Source organism: Callorhinchus milii, unplaced genomic scaffold, assembly GCF_018977255.1.
Source record: "Callorhinchus milii isolate IMCB2004 unplaced genomic scaffold, IMCB_Cmil_1.0 Scaffold3, whole genome shotgun sequence".
NCBI lineage: Eukaryota > Metazoa > Chordata > Chondrichthyes > Chimaeriformes > Callorhinchidae > Callorhinchus > Callorhinchus milii.
The window spans coordinates 71,414,671-71,433,718 of NW_024704744.1; the positions used below are offsets into that span (position 1 = coordinate 71,414,671).

At 41.6% G+C, this 19,048-nt stretch overlaps 2 protein-coding genes across 4 annotated transcripts in view; one reads left to right on the forward strand and one right to left on the reverse strand.

Moving 5' to 3' along the window:
- Positions 1 to 228: 228 nt before the first annotated feature.
- Positions 229 to 5,714, forward strand: gemin6 (gem (nuclear organelle) associated protein 6). 3 transcript variants are annotated; one of them, XM_007894374.1, is made up of 3 exons: positions 229 to 420; positions 4,383 to 4,536; positions 5,300 to 5,712. In XM_007894374.1, exons 2-3 carry the CDS (start codon positions 4,409 to 4,411, stop codon positions 5,682 to 5,684), a joined length of 513 nt encoding a protein of 170 aa, XP_007892565.1. In that variant the 5' UTR covers positions 229 to 420; positions 4,383 to 4,408; the 3' UTR covers positions 5,685 to 5,712.
- Positions 5,715 to 8,541: 2,827 nt separating this feature from the next.
- The window catches only part of dhx57 (DEAH (Asp-Glu-Ala-Asp/His) box polypeptide 57), a 32,779-nt gene continuing 22,272 nt past the window's right edge, over positions 8,542 to 19,048 (reverse strand). The window contains 10 exon segments of the mRNA XM_042332702.1: positions 8,542 to 8,963; positions 9,839 to 10,039; positions 10,933 to 11,067; positions 12,315 to 12,389; positions 14,134 to 14,271; positions 15,108 to 15,191; positions 15,913 to 16,008; positions 16,431 to 16,707; positions 17,720 to 17,920; positions 18,571 to 18,744. Coding sequence (XP_042188636.1) covers positions 8,820 to 8,963; positions 9,839 to 10,039; positions 10,933 to 11,067; positions 12,315 to 12,389; positions 14,134 to 14,271; positions 15,108 to 15,191; positions 15,913 to 16,008; positions 16,431 to 16,707; positions 17,720 to 17,920; positions 18,571 to 18,744 — 1,525 coding nt within the window. The 3' untranslated portion in view covers positions 8,542 to 8,819.

Here is a 19,048-nt window from a genome sequence, read left to right on the forward strand (position 1 = left end):
GTCGGACCAGTCACTAAGAGCAGGGATTCTTCCCACACAGCTCCTATCAACCCTGCAAGTCAAAGCGTTAACGGTTAGGGTGGTCCTAGCTTGACATGCAATGGGAAGCTTGTCAGAAAATGCTCTCAATAACCTTGTGGTTTTTACTGGTTAAATTTCTGCAATACCCAACACACACTATGGGGACCCCGAGTCTAACCCCAACTCTGATTTGCTTTTCATATACAGTATTCTTTTCTACCTGCACTCTCACCTCAAAAGATGTATGGATCTGCGCCGCCTGATTTTTGAAGGCAAGAAGATATGATGCAAAGGGATTTTGGAAAGAATTACAGAAAGTGTGGGCACATCGGTTGGAGACTCATCTGTTGATAGTGGGACAGAGAAAGTGAGAAACAAACTGTATCCGAAGAGTGGAAGGTAGGAAGAGAATTAGCCTGGAGTAGATGGTATAGGTAAGAAGGGAGGGTGGGGCCATAAAGGAATTGAAGGTCAGGGCAAAAGTCTTGAAGTTCATCTGCTGGGGTAAAGCTAACCCAGTGGAGTTGGCCAAGAATGGAGATAATATTCTTTAAGATGTTATTCCTATGTGAAAGGTGCTATAAAAGAGCACGTGTGTGTGTAGCCTAGGGCAGGAAAGTGTACCTTGGCACTTCACTCTGCAGTGCAGTAAACTGCATCTCACCTACCTGCCGCCTTCACTAAATGGTCTCTATCCTCCTGAATTATGATGTGTTCATCCTCAGTGTGCCACATCCCCCTGATTTGATGCCGTAAGTAAAGCAAGGCATTGTCTCTTCTATGTTTATTTCTAAATATACATGTACATATCGACCACAAAACACACAGCCACTACACTTTACAGGGTATTCTGTGAAGGACTTTGAGACGTCTCAACAATGTGATGAGGAGCTATATCAAATGCAAGGATTATTATTTTCCCCATTTTCAGGTTGCGCCTGAAGACCTTCCTCTTTGACCGTGCCTGCGGTCACCTTTCCCCTCCCTCTGGCTCGGCATCGGGCATTGTTATATAAATGCAAGTTGTCGTTATTATTCAAGTGTCAAGGGAGGGTGGGGAGTGAGAGCTTTAACTTGGGAGAAATCCACCAGGGTGGGGGAAGACGTCGGGCAGTGCTTTATTTGACGACATGAGACTACACATATATTTGTAGTATCTGGCAAACCTGGGAACGCTGCTCTGCTCTGCATCAAATGCGAGCATTATTATCGTTAAAGAATTATTATTATTTGAACCAACGCTGCATCGGCAACCCGCGTGCCCAGCTTGTGGCAATCGGCACCCGGGGCTCTTGGCTTCAGTGTCACCGGATTGGGGCGGCATCACGCCCGATCGGGGTGCGTTTTTGTTGGAATTGCGCGTGGAAACGAGGGCGTTAGGCTGGGTGGCTAAGTTTTAATAATAAATATTTATTTATTAAAACATGCAAAACATGCCCCCCCCACCCCCCCCCGCCACCCCTGCTTTGAAGACCTTTTCAAAAGCACTAGACCTAGAGGGGCCACTCTGCGAGCTATATCAGACCAGGTATATATTACACCGGGCTATGTTTTGAGCAAGGCTTTGGTGGACTTTGGGCTACAAATGGACTTGTGATTGATGGCATCCCATGGAGTCCTGTAGCTCAGTCGCTTTGCAAACGAGAGACCCGAGTTCAATTCCAGGCCGAGGGCGAAACCTTGGGCAAGTTTCCTTACTCCACACACAGCCTAATAATAATCCCTCCAAAAAACAAAAACAATAATAAATTGGTCATTTTCAATCTACGACTGTTTGTGGGACATTGCTGTGCGCAATTGGCTGCCGCGTTCGCCCACAAATATACAGTCAATTCACTTTACAGTGTGTTCTGTGAAGCGCTTTGGGACGTCCTCCCGACGTGAAAAGCGCTATATCAAATGCAAGGATTATTATTATTATTATTATTATTATTATTATTATCCCTTGGAGACCTGACGTGACGTAACGCGACGTGACGTGGCCCAGGCCGGGCGCGCGGCTCCATTCAAACGGCGACGGCGGTTGCTGTGACGTCGGTTGGAAGCGGCGCGCGGGAGGGTGACGCCACCCGAGGAGGAGCGGGAGGTGAGAGCCGCGAGCTCAGTGCCGGTGAGGGACCGGGGCGGGAAAGGCGCGCCCGCCCGCCCGCCCGCCCCTGTGTGGGATTGTCACGCCGGCGGTTGCTCGGTGTTCACGGCGCCCTCCCTGTTGGGGAGGCCGCGCTCCGGCTGGAGGGCCGGGCCGGGCCGGGCGGGGCGGGTAGGTGGCTGCTCTCCTCACTGGGTGGGGACCGCAGCACCGGGGAGAACCCCCGCGCGGCCAAACCAGGCCGCCGTGCACCACCGACACGTGGGAGCGCATCTCCTCGGGGTCTGCGATGGAAATGCACACGGGAGGGCCACCTCCGCTGGAGGGCCACCGCCTGCTCGCCTGAGGGTGGAAACTATTAAAAGCGCAGGTTGGCGACAGCCACGCCCTTGGGGGGGGGGTGTCGGTGTCTCCCCAGAGTGTGTGTTGGGGGCTACTGGAGTCATGACCAGCCCGAACCGCATAATAATAATAATAATAATAATCCTTGCGCTTGATGTGGCGCCTTATCACGTCTTCGAGACGCATCAAAAGCCCTTCGCGGAATGAATATACTGTGAAGTGCAGAGGTGGTGTATTTTGTGGGCGAAATGGGGCAGCCAGTCGTGTCCAGGTATCGCTGCTTGGCAAGCGTTCCCTCTGCTTGTCCAACTAGGGCCACCCTGCCTGCTGGGGCTTTGGCCTGCAGGGTGACCAGGATTCCCTGTCCCCAGTGACTGATCTGCCCTGCCAAGTCCTCCCGATGAGCCAGGTTTGGCTGTGCTGTCATCCGCAGTGCCCTGGAGTACCCGCCTGCTGGAGGAACTGGTCTTCCAAAGTCGGAGCTTGCCATTTATGTGACTGCCGGTTAATGGGATACCAACTCATTAGCTTTTTGTGTAGTTAAAAAGCCTGCGTCGCACTAATCGGCAATCAGATGTCGTGAGGCTGAAGCCACAACCTGTCAAGACACGTTCTATCCTCCACCCCTCTTGATTCCAACCCTCAGCTCGAGTGCACACCCTTGACTGTCCAGTGCCTTGGGACGTCCTTCCGATGTGAAACCACTATATAAATGTAATTTTTTGCTGTTCTATGCATTAAAAGTCCTATAATATCGTCAGTAAGTGGAACAACTATCTGTCTCTATTCTACCCTAACCCGGGCTTGTACCTTCAAGTTAACGTAAAAGGTTTGATGCACTAAAGATTACATTTGATTAGAAATTAAATGGATATTGTACAGGCAAAAGCAGCAAGTCATTGTACCAACAGCAACCACAAACGCAATAAGACAAGTAGCCAATTAATAAGAATTTGGGGGGTAAATTTGGATAATGGAATATACAGTAAGCCTACATCCAGATCTTCCTCAAATCAGTTCAGTGGATGATATGCTTATTTCTATCGTGGAGTCCTGTAGCTCAGTGGTTAGAGCACTCGCTTTGCAAGTGAGAGACCTGAGTTCAATTCCAGGCATTCTTGGGCAAGTTTCCTTACTCCACACAGAGCCTAATAATAATCCCTCCAAAAACAAAACAATAATAAATTGGTCATTTTCAATCCACGACTGTTTGTGGGACATTGCTGTGCGCAATTGGCTGCCGCGTTCGCCCATAAATATACAGTCAATTCACTTACAGTATATTCTGTGAAGCGCTTTGGGACGTCCTCCCGACGTGAAAAGCGCTATATCAAATGCAAGGATTATTATTATTATCACTGTTGCATTATTTACTGCTTAATTGAGATTGGATTTACGATGTTTCTAAATAGTTTCTTTCTACTACGCTATTTTGTGTTTTTGATCATTAATTACACTGAAGATTCCCTCCTGAAACCAGCTTGGGGTGTTAATAATAATATTAATAATCCTTGCATTTGAATTTTCCTTATCACATTGTCAACATCTCACAAAGTGCTTCACAGTATTTACTGCAGAGTGTAGACATTACACTGAATGTGCACACAGTTGTCCCACAAACAAACATGAAGAGAATGTCTTAACTTTATCCAGATTGTTGTCAGGGACATTGGAAGAAATTCCCTTCTCTTTTTGTATCAGGCAATAACAACAACAAATCTACTTATATAGCGGCCTCCATGCTGGAGCTTCCTGTCATGAAAGATAGCACCTCTGTCAATGGCTCCCCCAACTCTGCACAAGAGTTTATATATTTTTCACTTCATTTTTAATCGTAAAGTGTTTCAAGAATTATTTTTCACATGAACCGCGCTTATGGTAAAGATATGAGTTGTATCTTCTTATGATTTCTATATTTTTCTTGTGATAGATTAAGAACGTGACTGCCTACTGAACATGAATGAATGGATTACAAAGAAACCTTTGGAATGGCAAGAATACGTGAACAAAGAAGTAAAAGTCACGGCGGACGAAAAAAATACATTCCAAGGATGGGTCTTCACAGTTGATCCAGTCTCAGCAAGGTACACTTGTATATTTTTATAAACATTCAATTTATTGAAAAAGTGCCCCTATGTAATTATCCTTATTCTTTTCTCTTCCCTTTACCAAGCAGTTTTTAACTGGAGTGGAGTCCTGTAGCTCAGTGGAGTCCTGTAGCTCAGTGGTTAGAGCACTCGCTTTGCAAGCGAGAGACCTGGGTTCAATCCCAGGCAGAGGGCGAAGCCTTGGGCAAGTTTCCTTACTCCACACAGAACCTAATAATAATCCCTCCAAAACCCAAAACAATAATAAATTGGTCATTTTCAATCTACGACTGTATGTGGGACATTGCTGTGCGGAATTGGCTGCCGCGTTCGCCCACAAATATACAGTCAATTCACTTTACAGTGTGTTCTGTGAAGCGCTTTGGGACGTCCTCCCGGTGAAAAGCGCTATATTAAATGCAAGGATTATTATTATTATTTAGTTACATTGTAGGTAGAATCTTCATTCTCAGAATTTCAATAGGCGGCAAATGGCCTGTTTCCGTATCATTGTATTAAACCTACCTACAATCACTTCCCCCTCTCTTCCCATCCTTGCTCCCAAGCCCGTCACTGTAAAGTACTCAGACGTAATCCTACATAAGACGGTGCTAAATAAATCCAAGTTATTGTAGTAGCATAAGTTGGTGATGGTGGCCAAGCATCACTCTAACATAGTTCGCCTTTGAAGCTTGGAATTTTAGACTAACCTTTGTGGCGTTATTTAGTTGCTCATATGTGATTTGTAAACTTCTTGCAGCATTGTCCTAGTGAACTTCCTGGATGCTGGCAAGGTGTCTGTTGTGACTGTTATGGGACACGCAATCCAATCGGTGGAAGTGATGAATGAAGACGGAAACCATACAGCTGAGAGACTCTCTGCTTTATTCAAGCCTGCAAACGCCAGAAGCTACAGTAAAGATGAGCTTGAACAACGGAAATCCAGCCTTAAATCTTGGCTGGAGAAGAACCTTATTCCAGTCACAGAACAGGGGAGTCAGCGGGATGTGCTGTGTGTGGCTGGAGTATTGACAATTTCTCCACCATACTGTCCTGAAGACTGTAATAGTTCAAATGAAATTATTTTATCAAGGGTTCAGAGTCTTATTAAGTGTAACCCAACTTGTGAACATCATAAAAATTAATGAGAATAAAGTTTTACTATTAAATTTACGTAATATCATTTCGGTCCATTCATTATTATTGAATTCCCTCATCAATTATAGTTCCTTGACCGAGGGACATAGACTTGTGCCTTTATTGCAGTTTTTGTATTGTAAATGTAAGATGTGGGACCACATTGAAAGTTATTTTATTATTCCAAATATATGCACTATTTGTAGATTAAAGCTCAGAACATAGTGTTCTACTTTTTTAAAAAAAGTTTTGAGGTTAGCCATCATGCCTGCAAGCTTTCATTTGTGTCACTGTAGCTGAGTAAAATAGACAGTAAAAAAAGGTCTATTGGTTAAATAACTTTGGTTACATTCTGGGTGTATATATTGTACTTATATTCAATTGGTGATGAGGCTTAAATATCAAAATTGCTTTGAGACAACTTGCATTATGAAAATAACATTTAGCAGTTTGTCTATTAATTCACAAAATGGTGCTAAAGGATTGTATACAAAAAATGATCAATTGCCAACTACAGCAGTATTAATTAGCTAAACACCGTTGTAAACTGACCAGTTTTGTCTTCCTGTTTGAAAAAAATGTGGAGAAGGCTGAATACCTGTCCATCCTTTCTGAAGGAAACTTACTGGCTAGTTGTATATGGGCTGCAGCACAATGCATAATAGAGAGAATTGAAGGCTCCACGTGAGCGCAAAAGGTATAACTTATAGATAGTTATAAATTATTAAAGAGATACACTATTTACATGTATCAGTTACCATAGTGCAACAGGAGATCTACGGAACATGGTATTGCTGCAATACACATTTTCATTTCAGGTAAACGGCGATAGAAGCACAGGAGATCCCATAACAACGGTAAGACCACCTAATATCAAGCAGCTCTTCTGGCTCCAGTCGTATTAGATCTGTCTGTCCTTTCAAACAGATACTGAGCTGGGGGAACTTAGAAGTTTAGATAAGATATCTTACACATTGGAGGTCTGAGCCCAGTTAGTGATGCATTAAGGGTTTCTCTGATGGTAAATATAATGCATGTTATTTCACGTTGCTTTCACGCTGTAGCTCAGAAAAGTCCCAGGTTTGCTGAATTAACGGACCTCAGATGCACAGTGATATGACTAATGACTTCATTATTATTACACAATCAACTGATACCTTCCTCATCCAACAACCAAGCAATGGTCACTGTTCAAACAAGTAACTGCAAGGTTGCTATAACCATGGAACTTTATTCCAGCGCAAATCATCACATCCAAGAGAGGAGAAAGTTCAGGAGGAGTTTAAATTTGCTAACAATTTCCAATTTGTTAAATATGAAATTTAAACAAGCTTGGGTTATTCAAAGAACTCAAGCAAATAAAATATACTACAAAGTCCATAGGGGTAAACTCAGTCGCTAATTAAAGGAATATATTTTCGTGAAATGTTGAAGATAAATTCTCAGTTATCACAATGATAGTCATATTTTTGAAATGGCACACTTCAATACTGGCCTTAATGTTGGCACTGACCTCCACTTTGATTTGATATAATTTACTTTCATCAATAACCATCTTCCTTGCTTGTTCATTTCAAAATACTTTCTTACTGTAACTTTTATATATTAAGTGATGGGTCTAAATTGTCATTTCATGTTTGTAAATCACAAAACATTTGTAAAAGCAGAGATTCTCCACTATTGAGCACGTTTTATCTTCCTATGGCAGTCATTTTAATTCACCCTATTCATTATTCTTTACTCACCTACAATAAACTTCTTGACTCCTCTCAAATTTAAACAAATTTAAATACATTTTGAGTATTTGCCCATTGCATTAAGTCCAGGGATTCTTCTCAAACCAAAAACAATTTGCTGTAAATATTCCAGAAGGCAATTAAGGCATTTACTAGACTTTTGTAATAAACAACACACAGTGAAATACCTTTAAGAGTGGAGTGGCACTTAATCTTAATCCTTTCAAAAAGCATCTTATCGCATTGTTGAGATGCCTCAAAGCACTTTACTGTTAAGGTTAGTGACTATGTATGTTGTTAGCAAACACAGCAGCCAGTTTGTGCACAAATTATCCCACAACCAATTATGAACCAATGATCAATTTTATTTGGGAATTGTTAGCAGGATACTGGGAGAACCTTCTTTAACGTCCACTTGAACAGGCAGACAGGATTGCAATTTAACATCTTATATTAAATACAAAAGTAAATTGCATCCTCTGAAGACTATAGTCAATATTGTTCTGTATTAAGAAAGCCTGGCTTTATGGTACAGTTTCTAATGGGCTACCAAGTCTTACGTTGTCACCTTCATACAACCCATTTATTATTATTATTATTATTTATTATTATTAGTCTGTAGATCATTTCCTACCCACTCCTTTCATTTTTTCTCCTTTTGATTCACAACTCTATAAATGTCATAAACAGCTCTCTTAGCTGCAGCAAGACAATGTGATATAAGGAGATTCCCTGCTGCTAATACTGTATTACTCTTTTGATGCTGAATTGCAAGATCAGGAATTCACTATCCTAAGTTAGTAACTGTTTGTCTTTTTATTCCCCCATTTAACTTTTAAAAAAATATTATTCATACAATATTTTTATGTGTAGAATGGACATGGGCACAGCGCTCTCTAACTGTTCATAGTAACCCAAGTCTCAAACTGGAAATAGCAGCAACCAACATGGCACAATTTGTTCACCATAAACTTTTCTGTGAGAAGAAAAACATCCTATTGGAGTGGAATATAGTTATTGTCACATTATGGCAATACACTTCTAGTTGACAAATTTACAGCAATGAAATTCACTGGATTGCAAATTTCTGTGTATCCAGATTATGAAATACAGCTGCATGTTAAAACAGTAAATGTTCAATTTCCATTTTAATTTTAGTAAAATGTTGGTCACGTCTTTACTAACAGTCTCAGTATTACTTTACTGCTTCATGCTTCAGATGTTCATACACATTTTATCTGGTTTGGGACAGTCGATCAGTCATTTCGAGCTACTGTTCCACCCAAAGTGCTCAGAAGGATCCTCAGATGTGAATGTTGGAAAGCAAAGGGCCTACAAGTTGTGTAGGCAAGTGCTGAAGCCTAGAATTGTTCTACTGTACCCCGACAGTCCTCTCCAGACTGGTTCTCACTGAGTTGTTATAAGTTTCACAATCATGTTGATAATGAGTGATCCTCGTGGACAACTGCACAGGTCCATAGTGGGGTTCTTGATTTTATCCTCCAAAAGCTGGTCCAGTTCCCAGCGCAGCTCTTTCACCAGCTCAGCGACCTGCACAGTGTGCAAGAATAGGAAAAACAATTGATTTCATTTCTGGTGAAGTGAAAGTTATTTAAAAATAACATAATGTTTCACCTCCCAGCTACTGAAACATTACAGTGCAGTGTTCCTTTCACTCTCATCATTGAAATCAAGTATTTAGACAAGATAATGTCATAGTGAATCCTACTTGCTTTATTTTTTAAGGCTGAAGCAATCCCAGACTCTTGTTCTCTTGGAATTGTGATAGTTTCATTAGCCAGATAGGCTGAATAAACTGGACTTTGCAAAATTCTGACAAATTTGCTTTCTAAGTTATACAAAGTTGCACAAAAGCTGAAAAATTCTGTACCCTAATGATTAATATGTATTATATTTAAAGATGTAATGCAGCTTATGGTGCAATACACTGCAGTAGGAAGTGGGCTTGGACCTGTAATTCCCAAGATACTACTGTATTATTATTACAGGGAGGCATCCAATGGGTGAGGCATTTCTCTCTTGGTAAGAGCAGACTTAGTCAGACCAGCCTTCTAATGTGGAGCAGCAATGGCTCACGCCCCATTTGGTAATCTCCTGCACTCTGCTTTTTTAGATGGGGGTGATGGGCTGGAGAGAACAGAAACCCAATTAGTATGAAAAATACATTACAAAATGAACTGCAAGAAGCATTTATTTCTTCTGTTTACTTTTGCTCGTATAACTTGCTGTTCAAGATTCAGTTTTAAGATACTGTGATAAATAATTTAAATTTAAAAATCAGTCCTTCTGGGATTAATATACTATGGTAGGTTTTTGACTGAAGGATTGCCTGAAGCATTTTCATGGAGCAAATGTTTTTCAATTCAGTTGATTTTCTTGAAGGACGAAAAGAAAGGTTCTCTCACCTGGTGGGAAGCAGCAGCAAACCGAATCCACCCTTCATCCAGAGAAATTATGAACTGCCCCCGCTCCAGTTGTACATTGACCTGGCCACCTCCAAATAAGACTAACGGGTACACGGATACCATGCTGCAGTCTCGCAGAAACACTCTGCTGGTTTTCACCTTTTCGTGGTACACCAAGTATGGGCTTTCGAAGTGTCGCACCTACAATTCCAATTGGAAGTGTTAAATATTACATTCTGATTTCTTCAGCAGAGTGCTTTTCATGGATTGAATTATTTGCAAAAGACAAAAGGTTGATCGTGAATGAACTGTCCAGGTTCATTTTAAGAAAGATTTCAATGGCACAGAGGCAATGCAGCATACTGCAGCATCAGTTGATCATTTTACAATACACTTTACACTTAGATAGTTTTAAGGAGTGTTGGAATACATGTTGAATCTTCCCCTCCACTCTCATGGAGGTACCAAAGACACTGTCTACTAGGAAACCAGCAATTTTTTTTTAATACTTGTCAATTTTTCCCCTGCTCTACTGAAAGCATTGGAGTCCTTTTCATGGTTTCTCAAACCTTAGTTGCGTTCTCATACCTTGTCAAAGTGGCAATAATTTACACACTAACAGTGAGTGTCCGGGATCTATTTGACTTCAGGACCACCACAGCTGAGGCCAATTGTAACCACTGTTCTGATGTGATACAAGGCAGAAGCCAGACTCTTTCCCAACAGACAACGAAGGTCAGTGGCTGTGCACATTTAGTAATGGATTTCAGAGCAGCGCTGATCTGGGAGCAGGGTCAGCCTTGTCAGACGTGCACAGCACGCAAGAAAAGGTAAAGAAGAAAACACCTTAAAAGCAAAAGGGCAACTCAAATAAAAGTTTACTGGCTTTGATTCATGCAGCACCGTATTATTTTACCAATATCGCCATCCTGATACAGGGTGACATGATGCAAGAATCAGTGAACACAGCGAGACATTAAAACAGTGAACCAGCCTTAGAATGAGTAGTCCACATCAACAGAACAGTATGACCCTGCTTGCAAGTGGTTGCATATTTATACAAATCCTTCATCAGATAAATACTATAAGCTCACCTGATAGTTCACAGAAGAGGGGTGGATATGGACATTTCCATCATTCTTTGTGACAAAGCGCAATTCTTCTGCTTTTGGTGGCATTTTTATTGCCCCACTACTGGTGTGCTGATACTTGCCCTGTGGAACAGTCACCTGTGGATGAATAAAGATTTTTTGTTAGTTCCTCTGAATGCCCAGTGGGTAGAGTACTGGCCACACAAAACAAGAAGGTAGAAGGTTTGAATCCCCATCTGCATTAAGTTAATTAATCCAAGCTCAAGGCATTAAAATGTCCTCAACACCATTAGGTTAGAAATTCCCATTCTTGACTGTTACTAGAGACCCCAACTGAAAGATTCAAGCGTGTGGACATTTTGTGAAAACAGGATGAGGCTTGGCTGCTGAACAACATTCAGTCAAGCTCTACATAGGAATAGTGGTCACTTGGGTAAAGTAAAGGAAGACTAAATGGTTCCCTTGGAATCATAGCATTCTTTTAAGGAGAAAGCAGTTCAACAGAGGAATAGAAGGGACAGACTAATTTCTCCTCACCTCAAGGCACCAACTTAACCTAGTTTAGAAAATATATCTTCAATATCAGATGTAAAGTATAGTAATGTTAACTATATGTTTATTGCTGAAAATATAAAACTAGTATTTAAGAGCTCTTTTTATGAGTCTGTTTTGTTTTTAAAAAGAGCTTCTCTGTTTCTATGGCTCACAGCTGGACACTGGCTGGCAATAAATCAGTGCATAAACTGTGCGACAGGAAAGTCAGATGCTAAGTCTGCAGGCCCTGGGGTACCAGTTTCCTCCAGAACTTCTTCACCCAAGTAGTCATGATTCGGTACTTCAACAGTAACTGGAGAAAACAGCAAGTAAGATTGGTGACTCAAATGGGATTTCTTAACTAAAGGTTTGAAATGCATTGAGTCCCAATAGCCCCGTGGAGTTGTTTTGTGTCAGTCCTCTGTGTTACAAACTGGGATGTCCCTTTTGGAAAAGCTAAGCACTTCATACATTTATATCTACAAAACCACAACTATAAGTAATGGGGAAAGAGCAGTGAATGGAAATACGCTAGATCACTACAGTGAATGAGCTATGACCTGCAAATACATTGTGGGCTGTAAACTTTCCATGATTCTAAGGGACAATCCCAGAGAAATTATGACGTGGAGATGGGTTTGAAAGATCTGCCATTATCTAACAAACTGAGGGTAGTAGAATGGCTTGTTGGGCCAAATAGCCTGTTTCTGTGCTATACAGTCTATGTAATTCTTTTTTTAAAAAATAATATTTCTCTTTCTCTCTTTCCCCTGAAAAAAAACACAATATATATTCCACTTAAAGACATAAGTAAATCACAACATCACAAATCAAACATGTTCTGAACTTACTTGGACTACATTAGGGTAGAGCGCAGCACACAGAATCGCTGAGACCAGTTTCATATTTTCTGCATTGGAATTGGCCTAGGACAAAAAAATCAAGAGATGATTGTTAAAAAAAACAACATAACTGTAGACATTAAAATACAATATTTTACTCTTTGGAAATATTTCTACAAAATACTTCTGGTGTGTGATTCTGCATTTGAAATTAATTCTCTTTCTTTGCAATACATTGACTTCTTCCTAATGTTTCTTTGTCACTACTGATCTGAAACATCATCAGATGCACAAGATCAACTCGTTGAGGAAAACATATAGTCTCTGCTTGGTAACTCCTCATAATGACATTGCTGAGATGGGCAACACAATACCTGGAGGATTCTGAGTGGAAATCCATTTTAATGACAATGATTAATGACATTCTGAACATCTGTGATCAGGGCTCCCTCTGCCTCCTTATCCTCCTAGACCTCTCTGCCGTCTTCGACACTGTCGACCACTCCATCCTCATACACTGCCTCTCCTCTTTACTTAATCTTCACGGACCCGCTCTTGCCTGGATTGAATCCTATCTCTCTCACCGTCTCCACTTTGTTGCCTCTAACGGTTTCTCTTCCAGCCCCTGCACTGTCACGTCTGGTGTCCCCCAGGGCTCTGTCCTTGGCCCTCTCCGCCTTAATATCTACATGCTCCCCCATCCGCAAACATGGGGTCAACTTCCACATGTATAAGGATGACACCCAACTCTATCTTTCTGCCTCTACCCTCAACTCCAGGACCACTGCTGTCCTGACAGACTGTCTGTCGGACATCAAGTCCTGGATGAGGGCAAATTTCCTACAGTTGAATGTGAACAAGACTGAGGTCCTCCTGATTGGCTCGCGCCAGCGCCTCAGCCTCTGGCAGCATCAACCTCCATGGTTGCACACTACAACTCACCGAGCCAGTCAGGAACCTGGGTGTCTTGTTCGACTCTCAACTGTCTTTTCTTCCCCACATCCAAGCCATGACCCGCTCTGCCTTCCCTCACCTCCGTAACATCGCCCGACTACGCCACTACCTCACCCCTCAGGCCGCTGAAACTCTTGTTCATGGCTTCATCACCTCCAGGCTCGACCTGCTTGTCGGCCTTCCCAACTCCTCCCTCCACAGGCTGCAGATAATCCAGAACTCTGCAGCCCGTGTCCTCTCCCGCACCAAACTCCGTGACCCCATCTCCCCCACTCTCGCCCGACTCCATTGGCTCTCTATCCTTCAGAGGATCCAGTTCAAGATCCTGGTCTTCACCTACAAAGCCCTCCGTGGCTTCGCCCCACCCTACCTCTGTGACCTCCTAACCCCCTACCAACTCGCCCGTTCCCTCCGCTCAGCCGGCTCTGGCCTACTCCACGTCCCCCGACCCATCTACCCCACTATTGGCGGGAGAGCCTTCAGCCACTCTGCCCCCAACCTCTGGAATTCCATCCTCCAATTACTCCGCCTTGCCCCATCCTTAGCCTCCTTCAGTTCCGCCCCAAAACCCTATTCTTCAACCATGCCATCGATCATCCCCCTTCCCCTCCCCTCCCTTCTCCCTCCCTGACCCCAGTTCGGGTCTGAAATGCTGTACACTGTCCAGCGCCTTGGGACGTCCTCCCGAAGTGAAAGGCGCTATACAAATGTAATCTTGTTGTTGTTTAACGGGGACACCCATGAACCTAACTTGACTGTAGAATTATCCCTGAAATTCCTTTCATACAAGACTCATTTGGATGAATGCATTCTGCACATTGAAATGTTGTACCAGAACAACTTTGGCACTGAAAGGTAATAATTATATCTTAACCTCTTGTCCAGTGGCTTCCACGATTCCATCTCCTCCCTGTGAGGACATCTTATCAATATATCTGGCTTTCAGTCCTTCTTTTACAAATCCAATGTCAGACAATAGCTCTGCAAACTGTCTCTTCATGCTGGCAATCTCCTATAAGAGGTCAGAACATAACAGAGAACAAATATTACTCTAGTCCAGTCCACCGTATGCTTTACGATTGGCATAATGTGTAATCTATAGGAATACAAGGAGGCCATTCAGCCCATTGAGCATATTTCACCTTTTTATTAGATTTGATCTCACTATAGAACCATAAAACTTTACAGCCCACAATATCTGTGTTACTTCTTTGAGACATCAATCATTTCAATCCCATTTGCTTTTAGCCCTGTAAATGACTAATTTTTACACATCTATCTTTCCTTCTTAATCTGGATTCTACCTCTACCACTGCAGCCGTCAGGACTTTACATATACTAGCAACTCTCCCCTTTAAAAAATTATCCTGTTCTCCCCTTTGCTCCTTCAGTAATCAACTTAAATTGATGTCCTCTAGTCATCGACCCGATGAAATTATTTCACCTTATCTGCTCTATCAAAACCTGTACCAGGTTTCACCTCAACAATTTCCCTGAAAATATGCCTAGTGCCTCCAGTCTCAGTTCATAAATCCTGGTATCATCGTAGTACATCTCCGCCCCCACCCTTTGGAACTCCATTTCACATTCCCTTCGCCTCGCTCCCTCGCTTGCTTTTTTCAAGGCACTTCTCAAGATCCTCCTCTTTGGCCACCCTCCTATCCTCCCTTTACCCAAACCCCCACCCCACTAGCTCAGGTCCAGAATCCCTGACTGTCCAGCGCCTTGGGCGTCCTCCCGAAATGAAAGGCGCTAGACAAATGTAATTTTGTGTTGTATATATTCATTAGGTTCTGCCCTGTGGGATCTTTTTAGTCAGAAAAACTAAAAGTTGAAGGTGTTACTTACTTGTAGGACTCTTCCAGATAGGAAGTTTTCCTTACAGTAGCTGTACCCTGAATGACAATTCTCTTTTAGTGCAGCTGTCCAGCACTAGGGTAGTAATAGAGGAGTATTAAAACACAGAAAACATAAAACCATACATGATTGCATCTGGAACATACATCAAGATAGTTCAATTCAAATTACACGCATCATGTTCTCACACTGTAATCACAGAAAAACCCACAAAAACTGCAAACAATCATTTTTTTAAAAGATGAAACCATCTACTATTTTAGAATTCAATTCTTTTGATTCTCCTGCATTGTTACCCAACTAAGAAGAGGCAATAACATGTTCCCATCCTCTGTCAATACATCTCTTAGAAATGGATACAAGAGAGAAAAAGCATGACTGATTCCATTAGTCTACTGCCAAAGAGCTGAACACTGGGGGTAATGTCTTATGTCATCCATCATTTCAAAGGAGAGGTAGGATATGGGTCTGAGAATTTGACTTGCGGTACAGAAGGAAAGGTCTGATTACTCCAGGTTGCTCCGTGTTTTCAGTGGAGCAGGAGAAAATACAATGGATGTTCTTCAAAAAGCACAAGGAAAGTTTGGAGAGGAAGACTCTTCATGGCATTTGGTCTCATTCTTCCTGAATACCAATCTTTTCTCATTATCAAAGCCACATCCAGAAATCTATTTTTTTAAAATTCTCCACAGGCAGACCCCACGCCAATAAAAATCATCTTTCAACAAATGTGCAAAGTGGTAATATTATCATTATTATAATTTTAACTGGAATAATCAGCAGATTGAAGTCTTACCTTATAAGCCTTACAAAGGGCAAGATGGTCGCTGTGTGCCACAGCAAACTCTAGCTTTTTATTGTTGGCTTCTTCTCTTTTATCCCAGGGAGAAACCTATTCATGGTACAAACAGTAATTGTCTTTTAGTAGTTAATTTATAATTAATTAAATTATAATGTAGTATAAAATCCTTAACGCTAACACACATAATTAGTTTTAGAATCAAGTCCATTAATATTTTCAAAGTTTGATACAGAATTTCCTGGCAACACAAGAAATCTGAAAGCAACTGCGAAGATTTATCCACACCAATCTGCTGTAACATCTTTGCATCTCCCCATGCAGCTCATATTTCACACCCGGGAACATCTTCAGAAAATGTAAGCAAACAGTACCATCGTAAAATACAATGGCATTTAGACAGCAGTCATGCAAATTCAATTAACTGTTGTACTGCCGATTATGAACATCGTACTGACTGCATTGCTGTAATAAGTCTCAAAAGGAACATCTATCTGAAGATCAACTTTACTTACAAAAGGAGATTTAAAGGCCAAACTAGCTGCAATGGTTAGAACTGGATCAAGGCAACGGAAGATAGCACCAAAAAGCATTAGTTTTCCAATCCGGACATCCACAGGCAATAAGGCTAAATGATAACCCAAGGGAGTGAGCTTCTCATCTGTTGTAAGAGCTCCCAGGTCCTGCAACCGGCTTTTGGCCGCTTTTAAACCTTCTTCCGCTGGTGGCTCAATCAACTGTGACAGAACAGATTCTAAATCACAGCCTTCAAACATGTCCAAAATTTTGATCCTAAACAAAACAAAAAATAGAATTAATTCAGAATAAAAGATATAGAAATTATGTAAAATGATCGCAACACTTTATTAAAAACATAAACTGGAAACCCACTTCAGAGACTGCAAAGTGTAACGACAACAAATTACATTTGTATAGCGCCTTTCACGTCGGGAGGACGTCCTGTAATGACACATATATCATTTTCAAGGGGTATTATTTTTAAGATTCTCAAAGGAGCTTTTAAGCAGCAGATACAGAATGCTAATGTCTCTTTCCTGTTGGGCACCAGGAGTTTTCTCAAAACCAAGCTTTTGCTATTTACAAATCCTTTTGCAAATCTCACAAACTCCCTGCTCTGCATCCCATCGCATGATAAGTAAGTAGGCTCAAAGCCTCTTCTGGTGCTCCCATCTCTAATGTACGTAGGGGATGCAGGGGAGGAAAATGCCTGAGCTACAGAATTTATAGTGCTTAGCAAAACATTGGTTGCTACCCTCCCATCTCAAGTTACTGCAGTTCAGCTCTGTGACTCTGCCTCCCTCAGCCCTTCCACAAGGCCAGGTCCATCTTATGCTGCATGCTATGGAGCTCGTCCAGCAGAACATTTTAAGAACAGGCTGGGTTAGTGCTGCTCCCAGGCATCAAATGTACCAGGGAACTTAGTACAGGAGGGTCTTAGTGAAACTAAGTAAACTCATTGTCATTTTGAGGCTTCCCACTTTCCCAACTTGTTGGGACACTCCATCTCCTCAGTCTTGGCTAGATTCAAATTTAACCCATAGGCTCAATAATATGCTATCCCAGTGCACCACCCAGTCTATCCTATTTCATATTACTATTTGCATAATTTGTTTCTTCCTTTAAAATAATTATTTTAATTTAGACAACGCTGAAATCCACATAGCACTACATATAATAACTGGCTTTTACAAATCCAATATCGAACAGTAATTCTACAAAACAAAGTGTTTTTTTTTACAAATACATTTTCAAAACGTTTTAAAAACATTATTTTTCCACCAACTTCAGACAGAGCTGTTCCAGCGGCACCCTCTTGATCTCTGGCAACTGCTGATCCTGGAGATGGTGCTGGTAGCAGTGACTGGTGAACAGGTGAAAGCAGACCCCTGACGCTACACGGCCAGCTCGACCCTTCCTCTGCTGAGCATTCGCTCGCGAAACACAGGAGTCCTCCAGACTCTCCATTCCTTTGCATGGGTCGTACCTGCAGGTTACAACAAGAATGACAACTACAGACCGATTTGTATTACACTCATTACAACAGCATCATTTCACACTTCGTGGGAACAAGTCAGTTGCTTTAAAATAACCATTTATAGCCCAAAATATTAGGAATATAAATGATAGTATGATATTCTTGGCCCAGTGTGATGTGGAGTTCATTCAACATCATGCAAACAATGTGGATTAATTTTACTTCAGAGCACAAGCAATGGTTATGTGATGCCAGCATTTTCTGGCAGGACATGACCAAGATTATGGGAACTTTTGTGCATTGATTCATCCAATGGATTCACATTACCCCTAATTTTGTTGATAATAATAATCCTTGCAATTGATATAGCGCCTTAACATGTCTTTGAGATGTCTCAAAGCGCTTCACAGAATATACTATAAAGTGAATTGACTGTACATTTTGTGGGCGAAATGCGGCAGCCAATAGCGCACAGCCGTGTCCCACAAACAGTCGTGGATTGAAGTAACCAATTTATTATTATCATTAGTTAATATCTTTAACAGAAGAGCTTTTTAATCCATCCGTCTAAGCTTTATTCAAGGAAAAGGACAGTATTGCAACCCTTTATGTCTCTCTGTCTCCAGTAAGTCTTTGAATATAATTTTGCTATTGCATACCTTTTCTCTTTCATCTTGCCAGAATCGATAACATAGACAACATCGTCAATTGTAACTGATGTTTCAGCAATGTTAGTGGAGATTATGATCTTGGTAACCCCTTCTGGGGGGCGATTAAAAACAGCTTGTTGCTCCTCATTGGACAGCGAGGAATGGAGCGGATTAATAGTACATCTGGAAAAGAACAGAATGTACAATGATGAAACTCAATGACATTTCCAACATGTGGCAGCAAAAGTTTAAATATAATTGATTATAAAATGTCATATTTCATTTTAAGTTCTTTAGAACAGAACTAATACTTGTTAAAATGTGGCTGACTGGGTTCATAACCAGAAAGAGTGCGTATGTGTTTTTAAATATCTAACTATAATAATTAATAATAATCTTTACATTTTGGATAGCACCCTTCACGTCAGGATAACGTATCAAAATGCAGTGACTGTGTGTTTTGGGGTCAAATGGCAATTTGCGCACA

What these genes read in the sequence shown, in the direction of transcription:
- gemin6 (XM_007894374.1), top strand. Translation starts at nt 4,409, where the DNA reads ATGAATGAATGGATTACAAAGAAACCTTTGGAATGGCAAGAATACGTG. An exon ending in GTTGATCCAGTCTCAGCAAG is followed by an intron (nt 4,537 to 5,299) that starts GTACACTTGTAT and finishes AACTTCTTGCAG; the next exon opens with CATTGTCCTAGTGAACTTCC.